We start from the raw sequence: 26,836 nt of genomic DNA, 5'->3' as shown, positions 1-26,836 counted from the left end.
TGCTTTACAATATAAAGAAAGACAGAAAAGTTGTGTAGCTGGTGCCCCGTATATCCCATGGCCTTGCCAAGCTGGCCGAGGCTCTCCTGTGAGTCACACAGACATTTACCCTCTCCCTGCTCCCTCTCCTTTTTTCCTATTGTCAGGGGGAGAGGGAGCCAATCAGAGGAAAGGCAATTACAGGAAATTACAGGAACCAATGAGAATGACAACTTTCTTAGTGATCTGTAACTAGTGGGTTACCAGCGCCACCAGTGTCAGGATCGATATAGTGTGACATGAGCCTTAGAGAAAGTAATGATAAAAATCTAGAACCAATTTGTAGCTTTAAGATAGCTGTTCTATTGCTCCAGCTACTTTTCACATTTTGAATCTTATTGGGAGTCTTTGACATTCTCTATTTATAATCAGATTTATTCAATAAAGATTTCATGCATCCTAAAGCAATACAATTTCTCACTACAAATACAGTTCCTCTCAAAAATATAATTGTGTGATGACACCATCAATGTTAACCTGTTTTTTCTTTTAAATGTACATTGCACAGGAGAGAACTTCATTTTCAAAATAGTAATACATAATATTAATACTAGAAAGAATACGAAAATACTAGAAATAATGCCTTTGTAGCTATAAAAATGTAATGGAATGTAAAAAAAAAATATGAATTGCGTTTAAATATTTCAAAAAATATACAATGTTATACTTGTATATTCTTCTTCTTCTTATTATTATTTATATTTTACGATTATATAGTTTTATAATATTATATAAAAGTATTTGTGAAATTAAAAAGTGTTCTCATAAAAGTGGTATATTTATAAATAATAATAGTGGTAATAATAATATAACAACATTATAATCAATGATATAAAAATATAATAATATTATATTCAAATAACAAGATACTACTACTACTAATTGTAATAATAATAATAATAATAATAATAATAATAATAATAATAAAAAATATATTAATTAAAACACTGTATTGGCTTAATGCCATATGTCATATTTGGACTAAAATGGTTAGCTAGTTACATTAGATTTTTTTTACTGTCTCTCTCTCTCTCTCTCTATAAATATACATTTTATTTTGTTTACTGTGAAACTATCTTTTTATATCAAAGAAGTTGGTTTATTTAATTTATGTTGTTTTATCTTTATTTATAGTTTGTACTGATTCTTTGCTACTATAATTAGCATGATAATGACACGGCAACAAGGCAGTGATTGACTCTTTAATGTGCAAGGATCCTCTGGATGAAAGGGGTTCAAGGTGCCATAGATGTGAAGATGTAAGGGGGTTCAGCAGCATATAAATCTGGGAGACCTCAAACTATCATCAGTCTTGGCAAACCTCTGAGAAGTCAACATCTCTTGAGCGGATTAAGACACAGAGAAGATGGCTTCAGCGTTCACCTTGAAGACTATCTTATATTTTTTGTCCATCTGCATGGCCCTGGGAAGACCTCCTTTTCCACTTAACTCAGGGGAATTGAGCTTTCCATCTTCTGGATTAAACAGACACTCTCCAAAGCTTAAGGTTCCTCCTTATATGATGCATCTTTACCAAACCCTCATGGATCAGCGAAAAGACCTTCACAGGCCAGAAAATCAAATCCTGGAAGAGTCCGACACTGTCCAGAGCCTTCCTGCTAAAAGTAAGTACATAGTGTAACTGAACTCATCTATGTGATATATATTTTCATCTATTTATTGATTTGATTGCTGATTACAAATATGAAATAAGCTCTGTCTGGGTAACTGGTAGTAACCAAACTTGCAGTAGCAAATATCATTTCAAATACAAATGTTTAATCTGATTTTAATCTGAAATACTGAAAGTATATATGTCAGACCATAAGGCTGGTCATACACCATAACATTTTTATTATTTAATTTCCTTTAGATTCACCTTCAACTATGTAGTGCAAGGGCCATCCTGGTTGCATACAAATTGAAAGAGTTTAGGTTTGACCTCATGTTATATGGTTTTGGCAAATCTAAAGAAAAGTTGAACAAGAAAATTGTATAGTGTATAGCCAGCCTTAGACCCCATACACACTATTAGATTTTCTGCAGATTTTTGTCTTCAGATTTACCAAAACCATGTAGTGCAGGGGCCTGCCTGATTGCATACAGATTTAAACCCTTAAGGTTTGACCTCATATTATATGGTTTTGGTAAATCTGAAGACAAAAATCTGCAGAAAATCTAATAGTGTGTATGGGGCTTTATACTAATTATTATTTATTACAAATACAGTATATAAGACTAGATACTGTATTTTCTATATTTTGTCTTTACGCTTCCTTTATTATCTTAATTGATGAACAGTAATTTGGAATTTCAAACTGACTGTAGTAGTTTTCTATCTGCAGTTAATAGCAACACATTTTTATGGAATAAAACATACTTATAAAACTTTTTATTTTATTTCTTCCAGGTTGTACTGTGGAAGATAATCGCTGGTCAGTGAGTTTTGACCTCACATCTATCTCCAAAGGGGATGATCTAAGATTGGTTGAGCTTCGAGTTCTTCTCCCACCATTTGAAACTCCCGCCACAATCACTATGGAGATCTTCCACACTGAAAATGGACAGGATGGAGTGTTCTTGGGGTCAATCATGAAAAGCATGACAGTGAGTCACCATTCTGCCTGGAAAAGCTTCAACGTGACCGATCTGATGGGACAGTATCTTCACTGGGGCAATAAACTTGCCAATAATAAAGACACACATGCTAGAGGAAATGCTCACAGCGTTGCAGTATCTCATTCTGGAAATCCCAAAACGCTAATTAACAAATCTCTTCAGAAGAGATCCACAAATCAAGCAATCATTGTATTTTTCAGTAAGGACAGGCCTCTTTCCAAGCCAGAGTCTCCAGGCCTGATCAAGAAATTGTCAGAAAGCTCTCCAAAGATGGCTGGGTTCCAGAGACAAAGACAAAACAGAAACAGGCAAATAATTACTCCATTCATCACTCATGACATGCCAGAAGAAGAGCAAGGACCTTCATGTAGAAAGGTTGACATGATGGTAGATTTCAAGGAGCTTGGATGGGACGATTGGGTTGTCTATCCCAAAAAATACAACGCCTACCGGTGTGAAGGAAGCTGCCATACCCCACTAAAGGGCCCCGCCACGACAACAATCTATAACTACGTTAAGGTGAGAAAAGTTTGCATTGCTACCTCCTATCCCCACTAAAAACATGTTTTTATTTAAGGGAAACTGCAGTTTTAGTGTTTTTATATATGTGAATATTAGCACTAATCAATGAATATGATAGTTTAGGTGTATCATTTTGAAATATATACTGTATGTATATTGGGGAACACCTATTTGTCTATTGGCTTTTGAGACACAATGCTGATGCTAAAAATCTTTACTTGTCCTGGGTCAGTGAGACAGAAAGTATGGAAGCCAAAGCAATAGGAATACAGCCAAAGATTTATAATTCTAAGTCCCCGTACACACGACCGAGTTTCTCTGCAGAATTCAGCCAGAAACTCGATCGGAGCCGTATTCTGCCAAGAAACCCGGCCGTGTGTACACTTTCGGCCGAGGAAACCGACGAGGATCTCTTCGGGCCAAATAGAGAACATGTTCTCTATTTCCTCGTTAGTCAACGGGGAAACTTGGCTCGCCGAGATCCTCGGCGGCTTCACAAGGAACTCGCCGAGCAAAACGATGTGTTTTGCTCGTCGAGTTTCTCGGCCATGTGTACGGGGCCTCAGAAGTAGAGGCTAGCTATGACAGACTATTTACGGTATTTCTCTCAGTGTAACTTGCTTGAGGAGAAACATGTAGGTTGACATGCTGACCTTCTCCTGAAAATGCTAGCTACCTGGCTTTGTGTGTTTTCCATACTTTCTGACTTACTGACCCAGCAATTACAGAGCCAGTGAAATCAGAACATCTGATCTGCAACGTGCCTCTGGTTAGTCAATAACAAAGCACTGAAGTAAAAGAATCACTGGGTTTGATTTACTAAAACTGGAGAGTGCAAAATCTGGTGCAGCACTGCATAGTAACCAATCAGCTTCCAGGTATTTTGTCAAAGATTAATTGAACAAGCTAAAGTTAGAAGCTGATTGGCTGCCATGCACAGCTGGACCAGATTTTGCACTCTTCGGTTTTAGTTAATTCACCCCACTTTGTTAATCCAGATTATTAGATTTTTCAAAAGGGGATTAGTCATAGAATTCTAGATTTGTCTCTGATGACAGCTGACCACTGGAGGGTGCACATAAAAATATGTATATAAAATACAATCATAAATTATAAAACAGCAGGCAAGGTAAATAGTCAATTACATATTATATGTGTATACTTATTATCTTTGTATACTTTAGGTTTAACATTTTGCATTAAAACTATCTGTTTTTCTGCTATTCATTTTATGAACACTGTTTAATGGCCTAAGCAAAATTGCTAAACCCAATTACTAATGTTTGAATGTTCTATTTTTATTTTCATAGAGTTTCATCAATCTAAAGGAAGGGGAGAAAGTTGAATGTTCCTCATGTGTGCCAGTAAAGATGCAGCCCTTGTACATGCTATCCCATGAAGATTTCAACCTTGTTTTAAGACACCATGATGACATGATCATTGAAGAATGTGGGGCTCTTTGAAGAGAAGAAGGGCAACTTAAATGGTTAAGCGTTTGGACTTTGTTCTATTATCTGAGTAATGGAGACTATAATTTGAAATTTGGGATGCATGCATAATAGATTATAAAACAATTGTTATGTAGTTCCTCATGTTGAGGTATGTTTCTGTACTCTTATTTTTATGCAATAAACTCACTAAACACACGACTTTGTTTTATAGCTTTATTTCTCTTTGTAAATCTTGGTTTGGTAGCTTGGGGGGGGGGGCAAGTTTTTTCTACTGTCTAGTAAAGTAATTTTACTTAATGTACAAGTGAAAAGGTAAAGAAGATCAGATCATCTGTTACTATCCTTGTTAGTTTGAGTTTATATGTATGGGGAAAGTTTGCAAAATCCATCTATGGGCAGCTTTAGTGTATTTTTAGCCACGTGCCCACTACTCCCTTTTTGTAGCTCTCTAGCACCAGAATGGGACTAAGTAGCACCTTTGCGGTGGTTAATATATTAAGCTCACAGTTGAGGTAGGTACCAATGCATCTAGAAGTCCTACAGCAGGGGTGCCCAACCAGTGGCCCACGGAGCCCTCTGATGTGGCCCGCGACCTCCTGCTCTGGGATGGCAGGTTGGCAAGCCCAGATTGTGGGTTGTCGACCCACCATCCCAGAGCATCAGTGTTGTGAAGCAAGTGGCTGCAGAGCCGCATAAGCCGATGCTTCCTGTAAAGCGTCAACTAATGTCATAGGCGGCGTGATATTAAATGCACTCTGCCTGGGACAGAAGTAGGTGGCGATACCTGAAGACTGTTATCAAAGGTAGTGTTTATTACTAAACTCAAAGTGTATCTATGAGCATATCTGTTCTGCAGTGGTTACTGGGCTGCTTTCAAACTGATCCGCTGGTGCACTGCAGAACACCCGTGGGTTACCTGCACTTTGCCATAGACTTCTATTATTACCTGCGGGTTTGGTGCACATAAAAAAAATGCACTACACCTGCAGGATATATTAGAAGTCTATGGCAAAGTGCAGCTCACTCACAGAACTGCGCTGCACCCTTAGTGTGGGTAAACCACAGAGCATCAGTGTGAAAGCAGCCTTAGGCCTCTTTGACACGATCAGTCCGACCCAATTGGACCCAATGGTCACCTCTTTTGAGCCACAACGGACTTGTGCCCATATACCCACCTATCTCCAATTCAATCTGCTAAAAAAAAAAACAGAAGGGGGGATCGACCCCTTCTATCTGGGCAGATCAGATCAGAGGGCCCATAGAGTAGAGTGGGCCGTATCCATGTCCACTCTACATATGCAGAGTGGACATGGACCTGTCATCCGCCCGCTCTGCTCATTGTGGCCCGCAACCGGTTACCAAGTCACTTAAGTGGTCCTCGCTCCTCAAAAGGTTGGGCTCCCCTGTCCTACAGAGTAAAGTTAGGCACTTACCATCATTTCTTTACTAGTGGGCATAGGAGACAGCAAAAGCTTAAAGTACAACTAAACTTTTCTCTTTCTAATTGCAATTTCTGCTACATATTTGGAAATAAAGATGTGCATGCTTGCAAAATTGTTGCTGGGGGAGTGATCTTTTTTTGTGAGGGGTGATCTATTTTTCCTGGGGAGGTCTACTGTGGCTGGTTGGGCATTTATTGTTGCCGGATCGGTCTTATGTTGCTCGAAAGGATCTACTTTTGGGAAGAAATCTATTGTTGCTGGCTGCTGGGGTGGGTCTATATTTTCTGGCTGCAGGGGGTCTATTTTACCACTTTTCTTCATTAGCAAATGTCATACAAATTACTTAGCAGCACAAAATGATATCTGGTTCTGTATTTTTCAAAAGGGGTGATCCTGGGAGGTGGGTGGGGGTTAGAACCAAGGGACGGTGCTCAGAGGTGGGTAGGGGGTGGATACAAGGGGTTACTCGGAAAGGGGGAGTGCCCAGAAACCAGGGAAAACTTGCCACAAATTTGTGTTAGTGTTGAATTGTAAGTCTGTAAGGCTGCACATTGTCACTGGCAAGTTGTACACTTTCAGAGCATTTGAGGCACAAGTTATATTTGAGACTTTTTAGAAAATGTGTGTGGCAAGTCTCTAGCAAAAGCAAAGTTGCAATGGTGAATCTTATAGGTAATTTATAATGAGCTAGTATTCTCGTTGACCTTCTTAGTGATCTGTCACTAGTGGGTTACCAGCGCCGCGAGCGTCAGGATCGCTATAGTGTGACATGAGCCTTAGAGAAAGTGATGATCAAAATCTAGAACCATATGTGCCATGATTTTGCTACACTTAGGGCTCTTTCAAACGGAGCAGATCCGTATTGATCCGCCCTGTGTGTGTCCGTCTGCTCAGCGGGGATCATCCGTAAATCCCCGCTGATCTGTCGGCGGACAGGGCGGACCCCGCACACTGTGCAGAGACCGCCCTGTCTTTCCTCCGCTCTCACCTATGGAAATCGGATGAATACGGACCGTGTGTCCGTATTCATCCGATCCATTCCGCCAGACAGAAGAAAAATAGGGTTTTCTTCCGTCTGAAAAAGCGGATCTTTGCGAAGGCGGATCTTTGCGGACGTTAGCTGATGCTCAATCCGCTAACGTCTGCAATCCCATAGGGAAACGGACTTGTAAAAAACGGACCGTTTGTCCGCCCGTGTGAAAGGGCCCTTAGTCCCCTTTCACATGGGCTGTCTGGTCAGGTCCGCCTGTCAGTTTTTCAGGCTGACTTGATTGGACCTCACACTCTCCCTTATGGAGTGGCGGATGTCAGTGGACACGCTCTTATCAGATCCGCTCCTGCCAGCACAATCCAATGGATGGTGGTCCTATTTTCCATCTATATAACAAATCGGATGGGATTGGATGAAAATGGACTGGCGGTTCGTTTTCACCCGATATCCCCATAGAGGAGAGTGGGACTGTGTCCTTCTCTGCTCTGCACAGTGAGTGATGACAAACCAGTCATCTGCCTGCTAAATGGAGCAGTCCCCTGCTGAGCAAGCAGAGTCCACCAAAGGGAGGCACCCGTGTGAAAGGGACCTAAGAATAACTGCGCCGTATAAGTGTGCTAAGAAGAGGGTAATGATAAACTAGCAAAAATTAACAAATTAGTAGCTCCAACAATACAGGAAGTCCATTATGCTGGACAATATATACAGTTATTTAAAGTGACACCAAATAATATCATTTTTCTCCAAAATTAATGCATGCTCACCAACTACTTATTAGCCTTGTAATTAATTTTTTTATTACAGTGGATGTAAATCTGATTCATGAAATTTGAGCTGGGCACATATATCTGCAGTGTTTTCATATCTCTCTTCAAAGCACTAAGCCCCATGGCTTTCTCCTGCTCTGTTCTTCTGTCATCAGCCTTAGGCCTCGTACACACGACCGAGTAACTCGTCGGGCGAAACACATAATTTTCCTGGTCGAGTTCCTTGTTAGGCTTGTAGAGGAACTTGACAAGCTTGCTTTGCGTACACACTTAACAGACAAAATCTCCTCGTTCTCAAACGCGGTGACATACAACACATACAACGGCAGGGGAAGTTCGATTCCACTTGCACAACTCTTGGGGCTGCTTTTGCTAATCTTATGTGTTTGCGTGTTAAATAAAAGTTTGGTAAGAGACTATTTGCACTTTTCAGTCTGTTACAGCTTTAAAAATGTGTTATCTCCATTACAAATGCTACTTTTACTCCCGTCTCATACTTTAATCTGAGCAAGCGCGGGTTCCTTAGCATACACACGCTCGAGTTTCTCGTCGGAAACCAGCCTGACCAGGAACTCGACGAGCCAATTTGAGACTCCCGTCGAGGAAATAGAGAACTTGCTCTCTTTTTTGCTTGTCGAGTTCCTCGACAGTTTCCTCGATGAAAAATGTACACGACCGGTTTCCTCGGCAAAAAAGCTCTCCCACCAAGTTTCTTGATGGATTCTGCCGAGGAAACTGGTCATGTGTACGAGCAGTGGCGTCTCCAGCTTTCATATTTAGGGGGGGCACATGGGGGGACAGGGACAAAAGTAGGGGGGCCAACTATAAAATGCAATTATATATATATATATATATATATATATCCTGGGGCCCTTTACTACGATCCCACTATGGGCCCTTTCACATTTTCTGCAGTGAGCTCCCTTCCTACTATACTGGGGCCCCCCAGGGTGGCAGAAAACAAGAGATATGTCACCAGCACACCAAGAAAATATAAGGGTCCAAAGCAGTGGGAGAACTATCAGGGTTGCAAAGGTTGTCTTGCCACCGGGCCCTGGTGATCTGCCACTCTAGGGTTCCCCAGCTGTCTTGTCCCTGCTATTTACAGAGCTGGTCTGGCGTCTGTCTCCTTGGCAGCGGCAGCAGTCTATTAGGATCTAGTGCTGGTGACATTATGGGTGCATGCAGGGGAAGGCTGGCACTATTGGTTATAGAGAGCCGAGCCCCCAGCTGGTCACCTAGCAGCAGTAATGCTGTATAACCTTCTCTGTTGACATGCTGATCGGGATGTGATCCAGGTGATGCTCCCAGTCAGATCTAATAAACACAGTATTTATTAGCATCAAGAGTACAACCACATAAATATAATCAACCGTATGATCTGCAGCCATGTGGGCTCTATGCCTGTAAAGTGTGGGCTTTGATCAATAAAATCACTGATATTTATGACTAGGATTTGACTAAGAGCATCACCTGGATTGCATCCCGATCAGCATGTCAGAGAAGGCTCCACTGCTGCTAAGCAACCTGCAGGGAGCTCAACTGTCTACAACCAATAGAGATGGGCTCGGGTGTGTTTGAAATCCCACATGCCCGATCCCGCCAGGAAGCCGACACTCCACAGTGCTAATCAATGTATGGGCTGCCTAAGAGCTAAGACCAGCCATAGACAGTTTAAATCTCAGCTGGTTCAGCAGAAACTGGCTGAGATTTGAACCATTAATGAGCAGATTCTCTTATAATTATCACTAGTGGTTGCTGTATAGCCACTAGTGATAATCACTGTTTGTCAGGAGAATACAATTGCTGGGCAGGAGGGATATTCCCCTGTCACCACTGTCTGTTGATGGGGGAATCATGCACGTTTCTTTCCTGCAATCTGTGGATGCAGGAAAGAAATTTGCACCGTATATTATCTGCCTAACTGAAAGTGAGAGTAAATTGTGAATGTTTTGAAAGAACAGGAGAGGGGCAGGGAGACAAATGGGGGGGGAGAGAAGGGATGGAGATAATGTAGTTCAGTGATTACAGTGTACTGCAGTCTGCAGTGCACACACTTAAACACGGCCCAGGCTAGAATATCTGGTTGTGTGAGCGCTCGCATTATGCAGTGTCGGCGAGCACAGGGAGGGGGAGGAATTCCCCGCAGAGCTTACTGGGGACGCTCTCCCTCTCGGGGAGCAAAATACAAAAATTGCACACAAAAAAAAAAAAAAATTTTTATTTTTTTTTTTTGGGGGGGCACATGGTGGGGCACAACATGATGTTGGGGGGGTCAGGGCCCCCTCTGGGCCCCCCCTAGGGACGCCTCTGTGTACGAGGCCTTATAACTTCTGACAAGTTCTCCTAAACATTGGATAAAACCAGCCTGAATTTTGTGTCAGGGAGGGTGCTATAGGTTAGCAGAAAGATGCTTTAATCAAAGGACAGCTCTGAAAGTATCTGCCTATCTGGAGGGGGTGTACGCCTTTCCTCCAATCAGCTGTCTCCCAGTGTAATCCAAGACTTCTATCACAGTGCAGAACGAGGAAGTGAAGCTTCTAACACAATCTGCACTTTCTAAACAGTATATAAAGATGAAGACAGCAGATATACATGTAAAACGTATGTAGGAGATTTGTTTCATCTCTGTGTATCATCTGAGGCTGTTCACTTCACTGGGTATATGTGAGGGTTTACATCCACTTTATATTATTTCTTACTGTATTTTTCTGCTTCCTTCGTGAGCTCCCAAACTTTCCCTTGTCCTCCTTTGGAACTAGAGGTGCACATTAGTTGTGGCCCTGTGTACTGCTCTCTGCACACTATAAATTCTGTAGTAAATAGTCTATAGTCCCTGGTCATCTCGGGAGAGAGCAAGAGAGGGTGCCTATGTTACTACATACAGAGGGCCCATGAAGAATGAATTTAGACACCCTTTAACCCCCCTGCCGGTAAACCCGAGCGCGACTCGGGGTTGGTTTTACATGTTAGGATCGGCAAACCCGAGTCGCGCTCGGGCTGGACGGGCTTACCTTTCGCTGGATCCACAGGCTTGGTTTACTCACCTTGTCCCTGGATCCAGCGATGCCACCCGCTGTGTGAGCGAGCGGGACCTCCTCGCTCGATTCACAGTCCCCGTGTGACGCCGATCTCCGTTCCCTGCGACGTTACGACGCACGGGGACGGAGAACGGCGCCAAATTCAAAAAAGTAAACAAACACATTACATACAGTATACTGTAATCTTATAGATTACAGTACTGTATGTAAAAAATACACACCCCCCTTGTCCCTAGTGGTCTGCCCAGTGCCCTGCATGTACTTTTATATAATAAAAAATGTCATTTCTGCCTAAAAACTGTAGATTGTCCAAAAGTGTCCCTTTATGTCAAAAATGGTTTTAGATCAGCTAGAAAACAGCGATAATAAATTATAATCACTTGCAGAATTGTGCGATAGCGATTTGCGGGGAAATTCGTCATAAAAAAAATAAAATAATGACAGCGACAATTCTGCAACTGCAAATTTCAGTGATTTTGAGTTGATTACATTATTGAATAATTTTTATTATAATTATATTATTATTTGTTATAATTATTTATAATTATTTATTATATTATAATTTATAATTTTGTTTTAAAAAAAAAAATCATACCCGGGATGCCTACAAGACTCTTGCTTGGTCAGATTTAAGTGAGTTATTTCTAAAAATTACAGGCCTACAGTATAAAACGCCAATTTCCTTGCAAAATAAATGTACCGCTTTTGGTACGTAATTCCAGACAGAATCATACCGCCAGGGAGGTTAAAGTGGGAGTAAACTCCCATACATGCCTTTACCTACAGATACGCCTATAATAAGGCTTACCTATAGGTACTGTAAATATCTCCTAAACGTGCGCTGTTTAGAAGATATTTACTGTACATAAAGCTGATGACCTCACCCACGCATGCACTCTGAAGGAACGGCAACCTGAGTCCTGTGCCATGAACAGCTCGGCTCCCATGCGCATGTGTGGGTGTGACATCGTTGCGGCTCCGGCCAGTCACACAGCCGGAGTCCACGGACCCGGAAGGAAGACGGGGAGAAGATGGAAGCCTTGTCAACGTGACAGCTCGGCGCTGGAAGGTCTTCGTTCTAAGGTAAGTTTCACATAATGTGCTAGTATGCGATGCATACTACACTTTGTGGCTTTACCTTACAGGTTAAAAAATAAATAAATCATCGGCTGTTTACTATCACTTTAACAGGAAGTCCAATTACAGCAGCAAAGGGGAAAAAAGGCATTTTGAGGAGGCTGAGAGCAATAGAATGTATTTTTTTTTTTATTAAAGCAATATTAAACCCAAAAATGTATTATTATTTCAGCTTACCAATCATTAGATGTGGTGGTTGCATTTGTTTTCTTTTTCTGGGCTTTTTTCCTCTGTTTTCATCTGGCCAATAACACACTCCCTACCTTGATGTGCCTACACTCTTGATAAAGGAGCAAAAGAGACAAAATTATCAGTCTGGGGGAAGGGTAGTGTTAGATGCACTAGCAAGATTTAGACGCACTAACAATTTGAAGCCAAACCAACACTTTATAAACAGACAGCAAACCGTTTTGTTTCTTTTTGGATAAAGGTTTTACAGAAATAAATATAAACTGACCATTGTAAGCACCACTGTCAGTGGTAAATGGCTTATCTCAACTCTTTAACCGCTGAATCTGCAGGGAAGCTTGTTCTGTTGAAAAACACCAGACCGACTGGCCAGACCATCGGGTGAAAATAAAGGGGAAAAAGCCTAAAAAAGAAAACGAATGCAGCCATCACAGCTAACAATTGGTAAGCTGCAATATAATAAATGTTGCTTTAACTACTTAAGGACCGCCTCCTGCAAATATACGTCAGCAGAATGGCGCGGCTGGGCACAAGCACGTACCTGTACGTCCTCTTTAAGTGCCCAGCCGTGGGTCGCAGGCTCGCGCCCGCGGCGCACGCCCGTGTCCCAGTCCGAGTCCCAAGATCGGTCCCCGGAGCTGAAGAACGGGTAGAGCTGTGTGTAAACACACCTTCCCCGTTCTTCACAGTGGCAGCTTCATTGATCGTGTGATCCCTATATAGGGAAACACGATCAATGATGTCACGCGTCCAGCCCCGCCCCCCTACAGTTAGAAAAACATATGAGGTTACACATAACCCCTACAGCACCCTCTAGTGGTTAACTCCTAAACTGCAATTGTCATTTTCACAGTAAACAATGCATTTTTAAAAAAAAAATTGCTGTGAAAATGACAATGGTCCCAAAAATGTGTCAAAATTGTCCGATGTGTCCGCCATAATGTCGCAGTCACGAAAAAAATCGCTGATCGCCGCCATTAGTAGTAAAAATAATTAATAAAAATGCAATAAAACTATCTCCTATTTTGTAAACGCTATAAATTTTGCGCAAACCAATCGATAAACTCTTATTGCGATTTTTTTTACCAAAAATAGGTAGAAGAATACGTATCGGCCTAAACTGAGGAAAAAATTGTTTTTTTATATCTTTTTGGGGGATATTTATTATAGCAAAAAGTAAAAAATATTGAATTTTTTTCAAAATTGTCGCTCCATTTTTGTTTATAGCGCAAAAAATAAAAACCGCAGAGGTGATCAAATACCACCAAAAGAAAGCTCCATTTGTGGGGGAAAAAAGGACACCAATTTTGTTTGGGAGCCACGTCGCACGACCACGCAATTGTCAGTTAAAGCGACACAGTGCCGAATCGCAAAAACTGGCCAGGTCCTTTACCTGCATAAAGGTCCGGGTCTTAAGTGGTTAAGAATACATACTTGAAAAGAGTTTTCTTTTTTTAAGAGTTTGCCACTTTAAGGATTATTTCCTTTGTTTCATAGAAAAGACCTGGGGCTGGATTCAGATAGAATGCTCTATCTTTGTGCCGGCGTAACGTATATCAGATACGTTACGCCGCCGTAAATTTGGGCGCAAGTTCTGTATTCAGATAGAACTTGCGCCCTAAGTTACGGCGGTGTGACGTATGTGGGCCGGCGTAAGACCGCCTAATTCAAATGGGGATGTTGTGGGCGTGTTTTATTTAAATTTCACTTGACCCCACGTATTTTACGTTTTTTGTGAACGGCGCATGCGCCGTTCGTGAAAGAATCCCAGTGCGCATGCTCGAAATTACGCCGCAAAGCCTCATTGGTTTCGACGTGAACGTAACTTACGCAAAGCCCTATTCGCGAACGACTTACGCAAACGATGTAAAATTTTCTAAACTCAGCGCGGGAACGACGTCCATACTTAACATTAGCTACGCCTCATATAGCAGGGGTAACTTTACGCCGGAAAAAGCCTTACGGAAACGACGTAAAAAAATGCGCCGGCGGGACGTACGTTTCTGAATCGGCGTAAATACCTAATTAGCATATTCCTTGCGTAACTATACGGAAGCGCCACCTAGCGGCCAGCGTAAATATGCAGCCTGAGATACGACGGTATAAGACACTTACGCCGGTCGGATCTTAGGGAAATCTATGCGCAACTGATTCTCTGAATCAGGCGCATAGATACGACGGCCGGACTCAGAGATACGCCGTCGTATCTCCTATCTGAATCCGACCCCTGAGCAGTAGGTGAGTCATTCTAGATAAAAGAAAATTGCATTGGTATATTTGGAAATGTGTGTGTGATAAGGATAGGGGGGAAATACATCTCTCCTTCTACACAATTACGGTACACAAAAAACATTAGAATTAAAAACTGTACTGGCATTAAATAAATATATATATATATATATATATATATATATATATATATATATATATATATATATATATATAAATATAAATAAATATATATATATATATATATATATATATATATATATATATATATATATATAATATAATATAAATAAAATGCTGTATTGTTTCTATAGAGTTAAAACCCATTACTGGATAGCTTCACGTGAAAAGCAGATGTTTCACTCCTGATTCCAGATATCTATGGCAACAGCTGGGTGGACCCAAACAACTGGGGCCTGCTGCTTGCCATAAAGAATTCTTTCAATTGCTCTGGAATTCTCCCTTCACATCGCACTCTTTTATCACTGGGATGCCTAGAACAGGACTAATGACTCCCCGCTTCCCTCACCACTGACTGTCCATCTGGAGGAGGCTCCAGGCTTCAAAGCCTCACATCAAATGCTATCAGATAGAAGGTCCCCTCCTTGTTATAAGGTACGTGCTTGGGATGCACTATTCTCATTTCTAGAAAAGCATTGCTGTGCCTATAGTAATCCCAAGTGTAGATCACACACCACACAGTGGAAGAACTAAGACCCCTTTAACACTCGGGCAGTGGGGAGCGCTAGCGGTAAAGGACAGCTAGTTTTAGCAGCGCTTTACCACTGTTATAGCAGCACTATTCGGCTTAAAAGCGCCCTGCTAGCGGCCGAGGAAAGGGATATTAGTACCCGAAAAGTGCCGCTAACGAATCGCTTTGCAGGCGATTCGGCAGCAGTGCCTATTGATTTCAATGGGCAGGGGCACTGGAGGAGCGGTGTATACAACGCTCCCGCACCGCTCCAAAGATGCTGCTTGCAGGACTTTTTTTTCTGTCCTGCAAGTGCACCGCCCCAGTGTGAAAGCACTCGGGACTGCAGAAGTGGCAGTTTAACCACTTGCCTACTGGGCACTTTCACCCCCTTCCTGCCCAGGCCATTTTTCAGCTTTGAGCACTGTCACATTTTGCGCGGTCATACAACACTGTACTCAAATTAAATTTTTATAATTTTTTTCCCACAAATAGAGGTTTCTTTTGGTGGTATTTGATCACCTCTGCGGTTTTTATTTATTGCGCTATAAACAAAAAGAAGTTTGAAAAAAAAACACAATGGGCCAGATCCACATAGAAATGGATCAGAGATACGCTACGCCGCCGTAACTTTTCCGGCTTTGGTTCGAATCCTGAAAGATTGCGCGCCGAAAGTTACGGCGGCGTAGTGTATTTCTGGCGGCGGAATTCAAATCAGCGATTAGGGGGCGTGATTCATTTAAATGAAGCGCGTCCCCGCACCGATTGAACTGCGCATGCTCCGTTTCGAAATTTCCCGCCGTGATTTGCGTGAAATGACGTCGCAACGACGTCATTTTTTGAACTTAGACGTGACTAATGTCCATCCCTATTCACGGACGACTAAGGCCCCGTACACACGACCAAACATGTATGCTGAAACTGGTCCGCGGGCCAGTTTCAGCATACATGTTCGGTCGTGTGTAGGCGCGAGCTGGCCGAATTCCAGCAAACATTTGCCCGCCGGGCCTTTTCCCAGCGGGCAAATATTCCTGGACGTGTTTTAAAACCGTCCGCTGGAATCCTGCCCGCTCGGACATGTACGGTCGTCAGTACAGACCTACCGTACATGTCCGAGCGCCCGCCGTCCCTCGCATGCGTCGAATGACTTTGACGCATGCGTGGAAGCCTTTAAATGGCAGGCCCGCCCACGTCTCCGCGTCATCGCCGCGTCATCGTCGCGGCGACGACGCGGACGCGCCCCGCGTATTGTTTACGCGCGGACTTCTGTACGATGGTTAGTACAACCATCGTACAGAAGCCCTCTGGCAGGCATGTACGGTGAAAACGGTCCGACGGACCGGTTTCAACGTACATGTTTGCTCGTGTGTACCGGGCCTTATGCAAAAAAAAAAAAATTCAAATTTCGACGCGGGAACGACGGCCATACTTAACATGGCAAGTCTATCTATACGCCGCAAAATAGCAGCTTTAACTATACGCCGGAAAAAGCCGACTAGAGACGACGTAAGAGAATGCGACGGCACGCGTACGTTCGTGGATCGTCGGAAAAAAATCATTTGCATACCAAGCGCAGAAAATGACGCAAACTCCACCCAGCGGACGCCGAAGTATTGCATCTACGATCCGAAGACGTACGAAGCCGTACGCCTGTCGGATCGAACCCAGATGCCGTTGTATCTTGGTTTGAGCCCTGGTTCACACTGGGTACGATTTGGAACGATTTGAGATGCGATTTGACATGTCAAATCGCATCTCAAATCGGCGGCAATTGTCGGCAATGGCACTGTCCTAATCAGTGCGACGCCGCATCTGCGATTTCAAAAAGTAGTTCCTGTACTACTTTTTGCGATTTCGGGCCGCGATTTACATTAAATTGCGGCCGAAATCGCGGCAAATCGCGGCAAAATCGCGGCCGCGAAATCGCGGTAAAATCGCGCATTTTACCGCGATTTTGAATTCGCAGCAGTGTGAACCTAGGCTAAGGATTCAAACTAAAGATACGACGCGGGTAATTTGAAAGTACGCAGGCGTATCAGTAGATACGCCGGCGTACTCTCACTGTGAATCTGGACCCATATTTTTTACTTTTTGCTACAATAAATATCAATTTTTTTTTAAAATAAATTCTCAGTTTAGGCCGATACTTATTCTTCTACATATTTTTGGTAAAAAAAATCACAATAAGCGTATATTGATTGGTTTGCGCAAAAGTTATAGCATCTACAAAATAGGGGATAGATTTATAGCATTTTTATAATTTTTATTTTTTACAAATAATGGCGGCGATCTGCGATTTTTATCGTGACTGCGATATTGCGGAGGGCACACCGGACACTTTTGACACATTTTTGGGACCATTCACATTTATTCAGCGATCCCTGCTATAAAAATGCATTGATTACTGTATGAATGTGACTGGCAGGGAAGGGGTTAACACTAGGGGGCGATCAAGGGGTTAATGTATTCCCTAGGAAGTTATTCTTACTGTGGGGGGAGTCCCTATGTACAAGGTCCCCTGTCCCTGACAGGACGTGGATCTGTGTATTTACACACACAGATCCACGTTCCTGCTCAGTTACTGGGCAATCGTGGGTGCCCGGCGGCGATCGCGGCCGCCGGGCACGCACACCCGTTCCCCAGTGGACTAAAAGGGCGCGATGTCATATGACATCCACCCAGAACAACAGGGTCTGCCTCCCGCCGTCATTTGACGGCAGGCGGTGGATAAAAGGTTAAAGGGGCTTTTCAGGCGCTATTTTTTAGCGCAGAAACGCCTGTAAAATGCCTCAGTGTGAAAGGGGTCTAAAAGGCCTCATGTACACTTTTACAGCTGCCAGTAGGGGCTTTTTTTTTTCCTCCTGCCGCTAAACCCCCGCATGCACACATCGGGGTTGATTTGCTAAAGAAAAAAAGACTGTGCACTATGCAAGAGCAGTTGCTCCAGAGCTTAGTAAATGAGTGTATAGGCTGCATAGGAAAAGGAAAAATATTGCAATAAATATAGTAAGAAATAAAGGTGAAATAAAAGAATTCCTACTTATTGTGTTTGGATTGGATGGCGGTGGATCCATCAGAGTCTCTGTATCATAATGTAACGAATTGGTTTCTGTACGGCCGTGGGCATGAAGCCTAATTCCATTTTGAAGTTTGGAGGGATAGGGATAGGCAAATCGGCTGCTAACCCAAACCAGACACCCGGAGGTGTGTTTATAAAACCAATTGCAGCCTGTGTGAATTGGGACAAAATCAAATGCTGGGCCTCTCAAACCTATGTCAGGCCTTGGGCTCATAGCTAGTCTGCCTTGTAGGTGATCCAGCTCTGCATTAGGCTGGGTTCACACTACGGTTTTCCCGTCCGTCAGCCGCATACGATTTATATGGAAAACCGTATGCGGCTGAAACGGACGGGAACGTATGGAACCGCACACATGTGCGTTTTCCATTAACATTAATGTTAAAGGAAAACGTATGCGTTTGCCATACTGTTTTAAAAACGACCGCAAAACCGTGGTTGAACACGGTTTTGCGGACGTTTAAAAAACGTTTTGCCAGCAAATCGTACGCACCCGGATGCATCTGAGTGCATACGATTTGCAATGCATTCTCTATCTATACGTTTTCCCGTCCGGGCCCGTACGTTTTCAATACTGAAATCGTATGCGGCTGACGGACGGGAAAACCGTAGTGTGAACCCAGCCTTAGCCTGTCAAAGCTATGTGGACCCCATAAAACAGATTTGGAAATAACATTTACACTATTGACCAGCAGATGGCAGCATTGTATAATCAGCTATTAATCTGGGAATAGGTAACATTTGCCTTGTTGAAATATTGACATACTTTCGCTTTAATTTGTGGGCTGCTATTTTCTAAACACTGAAAATGTATTTATTTTTATAATAAGCAGAGACATTGACAAAAATGCAAAAACAAAAACGTAGTTTGTTTAATGAGCAATGCATTTTGTATAAATAATACTACTTCAAACATTGTCAAAAAGCCAATCTAACTCCAAGAACAGAAGAAACAAAAGAAAAAAATCATAGTATTCTGGCATTGGGATCGATCCTGAAAAGGGGCTGCACTGAGAAGGGTGGCGGGCAATCTGCACTAAGGGGGGGGGGGGAGCTGTACTGGGGAGAAGAACTGCACTGGGGGGTTGGAGGAACAGTACTGATGATGGAGGAAGAAATATGTACTATGGGAGGGGGGTTCATACTGGGGAGGAGTTTTAAGGGTGGTGGGGAGCAGGCCCGGACTGGGACAAAAAATAGGCCCGGGCATTTTAGACTGAGCAGCCCGGGGGGGGGGGGGGGGGCACGCGGCGGGGGTTAATGATGGAATGCCCGCACAGAGAGAGAGACTGCTCCACATTTGTGGCACAGAGAGAGAAATCACTCCACATTGCTGGGACAGAGAGAAATCGTTGGACATTTCCCATTGTTGTACTGAAGTCAGTTGATAGATCGGAGTCTGTATAACCAGTCTGCACATTGATAGATTGAAATTTCTGCTGAACTGGCAGAATTTCAATCTATTTATGATGGCCTAAGTCCACCAGTCTCCGAGTTTAATAATATCCTCAAATCTTCTGAAAGGGGTTCTCAACTTAGGTTTAGAAATTCACTTTGAACTCCACCTTATTTCCAGAACTCTCATTATGCATTAGATGTGCAAAGAATAAGGTGAGAGAACATCTAATACCTATAAAGAGTAATGAAAATAAGGTGGAGTACAAAGTGAAATATCTGGAGGGACTGGCTGAGGTTAAAACAGGCAGGGAGGAAATTAGGCATCACCTCCTTACTGTCTGTCAAATGCCTCTGAAAAGTGACATGAGAATTGATAACTTTTCAGTGGAGTATCTGTGAGTGCAAGCCTTTTGGCTCACACTGGTGCTCAACATTTTTTTTGGGGGGGAAGCAATCAAACTGAACAAAAACATCAAATGCAGCCACTGTGCCCCATTATATGCAGCCACTGTGCCCCATCAAATGCAGCCACTGTGCCCCATTATATGCAGCCACTGTGCCCCATTAAATGCAGCCACTGTGCCCATCAAATGTAGCCACTTTGTCCCATCAAATGCAGCTGTTGTGCCCCATCAAATGCAGCCACTGTGCCCCATCAAATGCAGCCACTGTGCTACATCAAATGCAGCCATTGTGCCCCATCAAATGCAGTCACTGTGTCCCATCAAATGCAGCCACTGTGCCCCATCAAATGCAGCCACTGTGCCCCATCAAATGCAGCCACTGTGCCCCATCAAATGCAGCCACTTTGTCCCATCAAATGCAGCCACGGTGCCCCATCAAATGCAGCCACTGTGCCCTATCAAATGCAGCCACTGTGCCCCATCAAATGCAGCCACTGTGCCCCATCAAATGCAGCCACTGTGCCCCATCAAATGCAGCCACTGTGCCCCATCAAATGCAGCCACTGTGCCCCATCAAATGCAGCCACTGTGCCCCATCAAATGCAGCCACTTTGTCCCATCAAATGCAGCCACTGTGCCCCATCAAATGCAGCCACTTTGTCCCATCAAATGCAGCCACTTTGTCCCATCAAATGCAGCCACCGTGCCCCATCAAATGCAGCCACTGTGCCCCATCAAATGCAGCCACTGTGCCCCATCAAATGCAGCCACTGTGCCCCATCAAATGCAGCCACTGTGCCCCATCAAATGCAGCCACTGTGCCCCATCAAATGCAGCCACTGTGTCCCATCAAATGCAGCCACTGTGCCCCATCAAATGCAGCCACTGTGCCCCATCAAATGCAGCCACTTTGTCCCATCAAATGCAGCCACTGTGCCCCATCAAATGCAGCCACTGTGCCCCATCAAATGCAGCCACTTTGTCCCATCAAATGCAGCCACTGTGACACACCCTCCACCCACTCGCTGTCTGACCGACACTTACCCCATCTTAGTGGCCGGTCAGGCATGAATCTATCCATTTTACATATGGGGGTGGCATAATGGAGGGGTCAGTGCCTGTGTGCCCTTAATGGACAGGCCGCCACTGTGGAGGTTTTCCATAGCCCCAGTCCTTCAGACTTCTAATTATAAATTGTGCGTTTTTGCTGCATTTTTTGGAATTGCACCACAGATGCGGCATGCAGGACTTTTTGTGCACTTTCAGGACATGCAGCAAAAATGTACAACCTAATAGAAGTCTATGGGACTGGAGGGTAACATGCCAGAACTGCAGCTAAACTGCAGCTTGCCAGTGTGAACCCACATTATAACATCTAGGAGGGCAAGAAACTGTCACAGGCTGCTGTAATATAACACTTAATATGCAGAGAGGGGGACGTGGCCAGTGGACAATCCACAACTTGTGGCAGGTGACGTGGCCAGGTGATTTGGCAAGTGGACAATCCACAACTTGTGGCAGGTGTCGTGGTCAGGTGACGTGGCAAGTGGACAATCCACAACTTGTGGCAGGTGACATGGTCAGTTGACATGGCAGATGACGTGGCAAGTGGACAATACACAACTTGTGGCAGGTGACGTGGCCAGTTGACGTGGCAGGTGACGTGGCCAGTGGACATTCCACAACTTGTGGCAGGTGACGTGGCCAGGTGATGTGGCAGGTGAAGTGGCAAGTAGACAATACACAACTTGAGGCAGGTGACATTTCAAGTGGACAATCCACAACTTGTGGCAGGTGACGTGGCCAGTTGACGTGGCAGGTGACGTGGCCAGGTGATGTGGCAGGTGACGTGGCCAGGTGACGTGGCCAGTGGACAACCCACAACTTGTGGCAGGTGGCGTGGCCAGGTGACATGGCAGATGACATGGCAAGTGGACAATACACAACTTGAAGCAGGTGACGTGGCCAGTTGACGTGGCAGGTGACGTTTCAAGTGGACAATCCACAACTTGTGGCAGGTGACGTGGCCAGGTGACGTGGCAGGTGACGTGGCCAGGTGACGTGGCAGGTGACGTGGCCAGGTGACATGGCAAGTGGACAATCCACAACTTGTGGCAGGTGACGTGGCCAGGTGACGTGGCCAGTGGACAATCCACAACTTGTGGCAGGTGGCGTGGCCAGGTGACATGGCAGATGACGTGGCAAGTGGAAAATCCACAACTTGTGGTAGGTGACGTGGCCAGGTGATGTGGCAGGTGACGTGGCCAGTGGACAATCCACAACTTGTGGCAATTGACATGGCCAGTTGACGTGGCAGGTGACGTGGCCAGTGGATAATCCACAACTTGTGGCAGGTGACGTGGCCAGGTGACGTGGCAGGTGATGTGGCCAGGTGACGTGGCCAGGTGACATGGCAAGTGGACAATCCACAACTTGTGGCAGGTAACGTGGCCAGGTGACATGGCAGGTGACGTGGCCAGGTGACGTGGCCAGTGGACAATCCACAACTTGTGGCAGGTGACGTGGCCTGGTGATTTGGCAAGTGCATAATCCACTTGTGGCAGGTGACGTGACAAGTGGACAATCCACAACTTGTGGCAGGTGACGTGGCCAGGTGACGTGGCAGGTGACGTGGCCAGGTGACATGGCAAGTGGACAATCCACAACTTGTGGCAGGTGACGTGGCCAGGTGACGTGGCCAGTGGACAATCCACAACTTGTGGCAGGTGGCGTGGCCAGGTGACATGGCAGATGACGTGGCAAGTGGACAATACACAACTTGAGGCAGGTGACGTTTCAAGTGGACAATCCACAACTTGTGGCAGGTGACGTGGCCAGTTGACGTGGCAGGTGACGTGGCCAGTGGACATTCCACAACTTGTGGCAGGTGACGTGGCCAGGTGACGTGGCAGGTGACGTGGCCAGGTGACGTGGCAGGTGACATGGCAAGTGGACAATCCACAACTTGTGGCAGGTGACGTGGCCAGGTGACGTGGCCAGTGGACAACCCACAACTTGTGGCAGGTGGCGTGGCCAGGTGACATGGCAGATGACATGGCAAGTGGACAATCCACAACTTGTGGCAGGTGACGTGGCCAGTTAACGTGGCAGGTGACGTGGCCAGTGGACAATCCACAACTTGTGGCAGGTGATGTGGCCAGGTGACGTGGCAGATGATGTGGCCAGGTGACGTGGCAGGTGACGTGGCCAGGTGACATGGCAAGTGGACAATCCACAACTTGTGGCAGGTGACATGGCCTGGTGACATGGCAGGTGACGTGGCCAGTGGACAATCCACAACTTGTGGCAGGTGGCGCACTCGGCCAGCTCAGTGGCCTTTTTGCAGGACATTAGAGCAGCCCAGGGGGCAAATGCATTCTTGCAACCCAGCCCAGTCCGCCCCAAGGGCCTTGGTACACCTCTGAGTAGAAGTGACATGCGGGCCGCCGAGGGCCGTTCGCGGGCCGCCAAGGGCCGTTCGCGGGCCACTTCCGGCCCGCGGGCCGCCACGGCCCACCGGGCATGTGCCCGGTATGCCCTATGGCCAGTCCGGGCCTGGTGGGGAGATCTGTACTGGGGGGTTTTGCTTGGGGAGGGAGGTAATTTTTTATTCCAGTAGCGGCCTGTCCATTAGGGGCACACAGGCACTGTCCCCCCATCCATGGGTCTGGCCCCCCAATCTACATACAGGGCGCCAGATCATGGATTCCAATGGGGGGGTTGAAGCACATGATTAGAGCATGAGGCTCCAATTGGCTTCAAAAAAGGGTGGCTCTGAGCCCACCCAATTGTGTGACAATAGCGAATGAATACATTTAGGCCCCTTTCACACTAGGGCGTTTTTCGAGCGTTATTCAAGCGTTTTTTGAGCGTTATTACAGCGTTATTCAAACGTTTTTCGAGTGTTATTACAGCGTTATTCGACCAAAGCCTCATCTGCAATCCCAATGTGCTGATAAAAGCACCACTAAGACCCTAGCGTTTTAGGGCGTTTTTGCAGTGCCTTGGTGTGAAAGGGTAAGGCGTTTTTACAGCGCTTTTCAATTCATTTCAATGAAGAGGGGCGTTTTTGGAGCGTTTTTTTCAGCGCCCAAAAGCTGCTCCAAAGATGCTGCTTGCAGGACTTTTCTCAACGCCCCGCCAGTTCAACGCCTCAGTGTGAAAGGGTAAGGCGTTTTTACAGCGCTTTAAATTAATTTCAATGGAGAGGGGCATTTTTGGAGCGTTTTTTTCAGCGCTCAAAAGCTGCTCCAAAGATGCTGCTTGCAGGACTCAGTGTGAAAGGGTCCATTGAGATGCATGGAGAGCGTTTTATGAGCGTTTTAAGAGCGCTATTTTTAATGCTAAAACGCTGTAAAAACGCTTCAGTGTGAAAGGGGTCCTACATAGGTTGGACTTGATGGACTTGTGTCTTTTTTTCAACCTCACCTACTATGTAACTATGAATATTCGCTATTACCACACTGATTCTCCTCCTGGCCAATCAGGAAGCAGATCATGAGACCCATTTCTTGATTGGCCGAAAGGAGAAGAAATAATATTGGAGGAGAAGACGTACGGCACGGGACACAAAGTAGACTGAGGGAGGGAGAAAGCCGCCACCTGTCAGCACAAGGTGAGTGAGTTCTTCCCCCAGGGTTCTGTGCTGGGACCAATCCTATAACATTTATTCATAAACGACCTGGATGATGGGTTGAACGGTGCAATCTCTGTATATGCGGATGATACTAAGCTAAGCAGGGCAATAACTTCTCCACTGGATGTGGAAACCTTGCAAAAAGATCTGAACAAATTAATGGGGTGGGCAACTACATGACAAATGAGGATCAATGTCGAAAAATGTAAAATAATGCATTTGGGTGGCAAAAATATAAATGCGATCTATACACTGGGGGGGGAGGGATGGGACCTCTGGGGGAATCTAGGATGGAAAGGGAGACGGAGGACTTTTGGAGGGGGAGTAGGGTGTATGGAGAGGGAGAGGGAGAGATACTTTTTGGGGAACTCAGAAATGAGAGAATTTTTTATTTTATTTTTCTGTTATTATTGTTTGTTAGTTTTGATTGATTTTTTAATCAGATAGGGTTGGAGAGGGAGAACATGAGAATGTATATTAGGATAAGGAATGATAAGGAACTATAAGAATCATGGGGGAGAGGGCACGGGGAGTGGGTTAAAATAAAATGAAAGGACATGGGACAGCGTCCTCCCAGGTCCGAACATTAGGGAATTTGAAGCTTTCGTTTACTAAATGCTACCCCCTACAGGGCCCTCCCCCCTCTGTCATGGACCAATATTGGGAGTTAAGGGGCCACGCTCTGGGCTCGGAAGAGTGGGAGGACGGGAATTAACGGGGGGGAGATCAAAAGATCCCAATGGTAGGAATGTTATTGTTTAGTTTCTTTTCTTTCCCTTTTTTTTCTTTCTCTGTTTTGCATCTTCTTTTTTATTTTTTTATTTACTGAGATGAACGGAAAGAGAGATTGTACTGTAACAAGTCTATTGAATGCACTTTGATTTTATTTATTTATTTATTTTTGTTAGATGATTGTTATTTCCCATGTTTTGTATAAACGTAGAGGAAAATTATTTTGAAAATAAAGAAATTGTAAAAAAAAAAAGGGAAAGGGACCTGGGGGTCCTAGTAGATGCTGGGCTCAGCAGTGGCATGCAATGCCAAGCTGCTGCTAACAAAGCAAACAGAATATTGGCATGTATTAAAAAGGGGATTAACTCCAGAGATAAAATGATAATTCTCCCGCTCTACAAGACTCTGGTCCGGCCGCACCTGGAGTATGCTGTTCAGCTCTGGACACCAGTCCTCAGAAAGGATGTGCTGGAAATTGAGTGAGTACAGAGAAGGGCAACAAATCTAATAAAGGGTCTGGAGGATATTAGTTATGAGGAAAGATTACGAGCACTGAACTTATTCTCTCTGGAGAAGAGACGCTTGAGAGGGGATTTGATTTAAATGTACAAATACCGTACTGGTGACCCCACAATAGGGATAAAACTTTTTCGCAGAAGGGAGTTTAACAAGACATGTGGCCACTCATTATAATTAGAAGAAAAGAGGTTTAACCTTAAAGTGGAGTTCCACCCGAAAATTGAACTTCCGCTTAATCCACTCCTCGCCCCCTTACATGCCACATTTGGCATGTAATTTTTTGAGGGGGGGGGGAGTGGGGGCTCCAGGAGGAGTGGGACTTCCTGTCCCACTTCCTCCTTCGGCCGAGGGGCTGGTAAGGCGAATAGCTTAATCGCCTTACTGCAGCCCCTCCCTGTAGGCGATCGCCTACAGGGAGGACTCGGCTCTTCACTGCGCTATACGGCGCCTGCGCACAGACTAGGAGCTGACTGCGCAGGCGCCGTGAAGAGCCAAGTCCTATTTAGTCTATTTTCGGGAAGCGTGACGCGCCATAGCTGGCCGTCAATCATGTTCCCTCTACATAGGAACGCCCATTCTGAAAATTAACTACGGGATTAAACTGTGAGTACGGCGCCAAAAAATAAAATAAAGGCATAATGTAGTTCGCGCTAGTATGCTTGATGGCATGCTAGAATTTTTTTTTTTTTTTTTTAGGGTGAACCCCCGCTTTAAGAAGGGAAATGGAAGGAAAAGATAAGTGAACCAACAATGCACTAGCTTAACCACTTAACCCCCGGACCATATTGCTGGTCAAAGACCAGAGTACTTTTTGCGATTCGGTACTGCGTCGCTTTAACTGACAATTGCGCGGTCGTGCGACGTGGCTCCCAAACAAAATTGGCGTCCTTTTTTTTCACACAAATAGAGCTTTCTTTTGGTGGTATTTGATCACCTCCGCGGTTTTTGTTTTT

General features: G+C 44.7%; 1 protein-coding gene across 1 annotated transcript; it reads left to right on the top strand.

Annotated features, from left to right (window-relative positions):
• Positions 1-1,405: 1,405 nt before the first annotated feature.
• Positions 1,406-4,643, top strand: LOC120930540 (nodal homolog 2-A-like). The gene is made up of 3 exons (XM_040341719.1): positions 1,406-1,664; positions 2,450-3,177; positions 4,491-4,643. Exons 1-3 carry the CDS (start codon positions 1,406-1,408, stop codon positions 4,641-4,643), a joined length of 1,140 nt encoding a protein of 379 aa, XP_040197653.1.
• Positions 4,644-26,836: the final 22,193 nt, after the last annotated feature.

Source organism: Rana temporaria, chromosome 3 (assembly GCF_905171775.1).
Source record: "Rana temporaria chromosome 3, aRanTem1.1, whole genome shotgun sequence".
In the NCBI taxonomy this organism is placed as follows: domain Eukaryota; kingdom Metazoa; phylum Chordata; class Amphibia; order Anura; family Ranidae; genus Rana; species Rana temporaria.
This window is presented reverse-complemented; position numbering and strand designations above follow the sequence as displayed.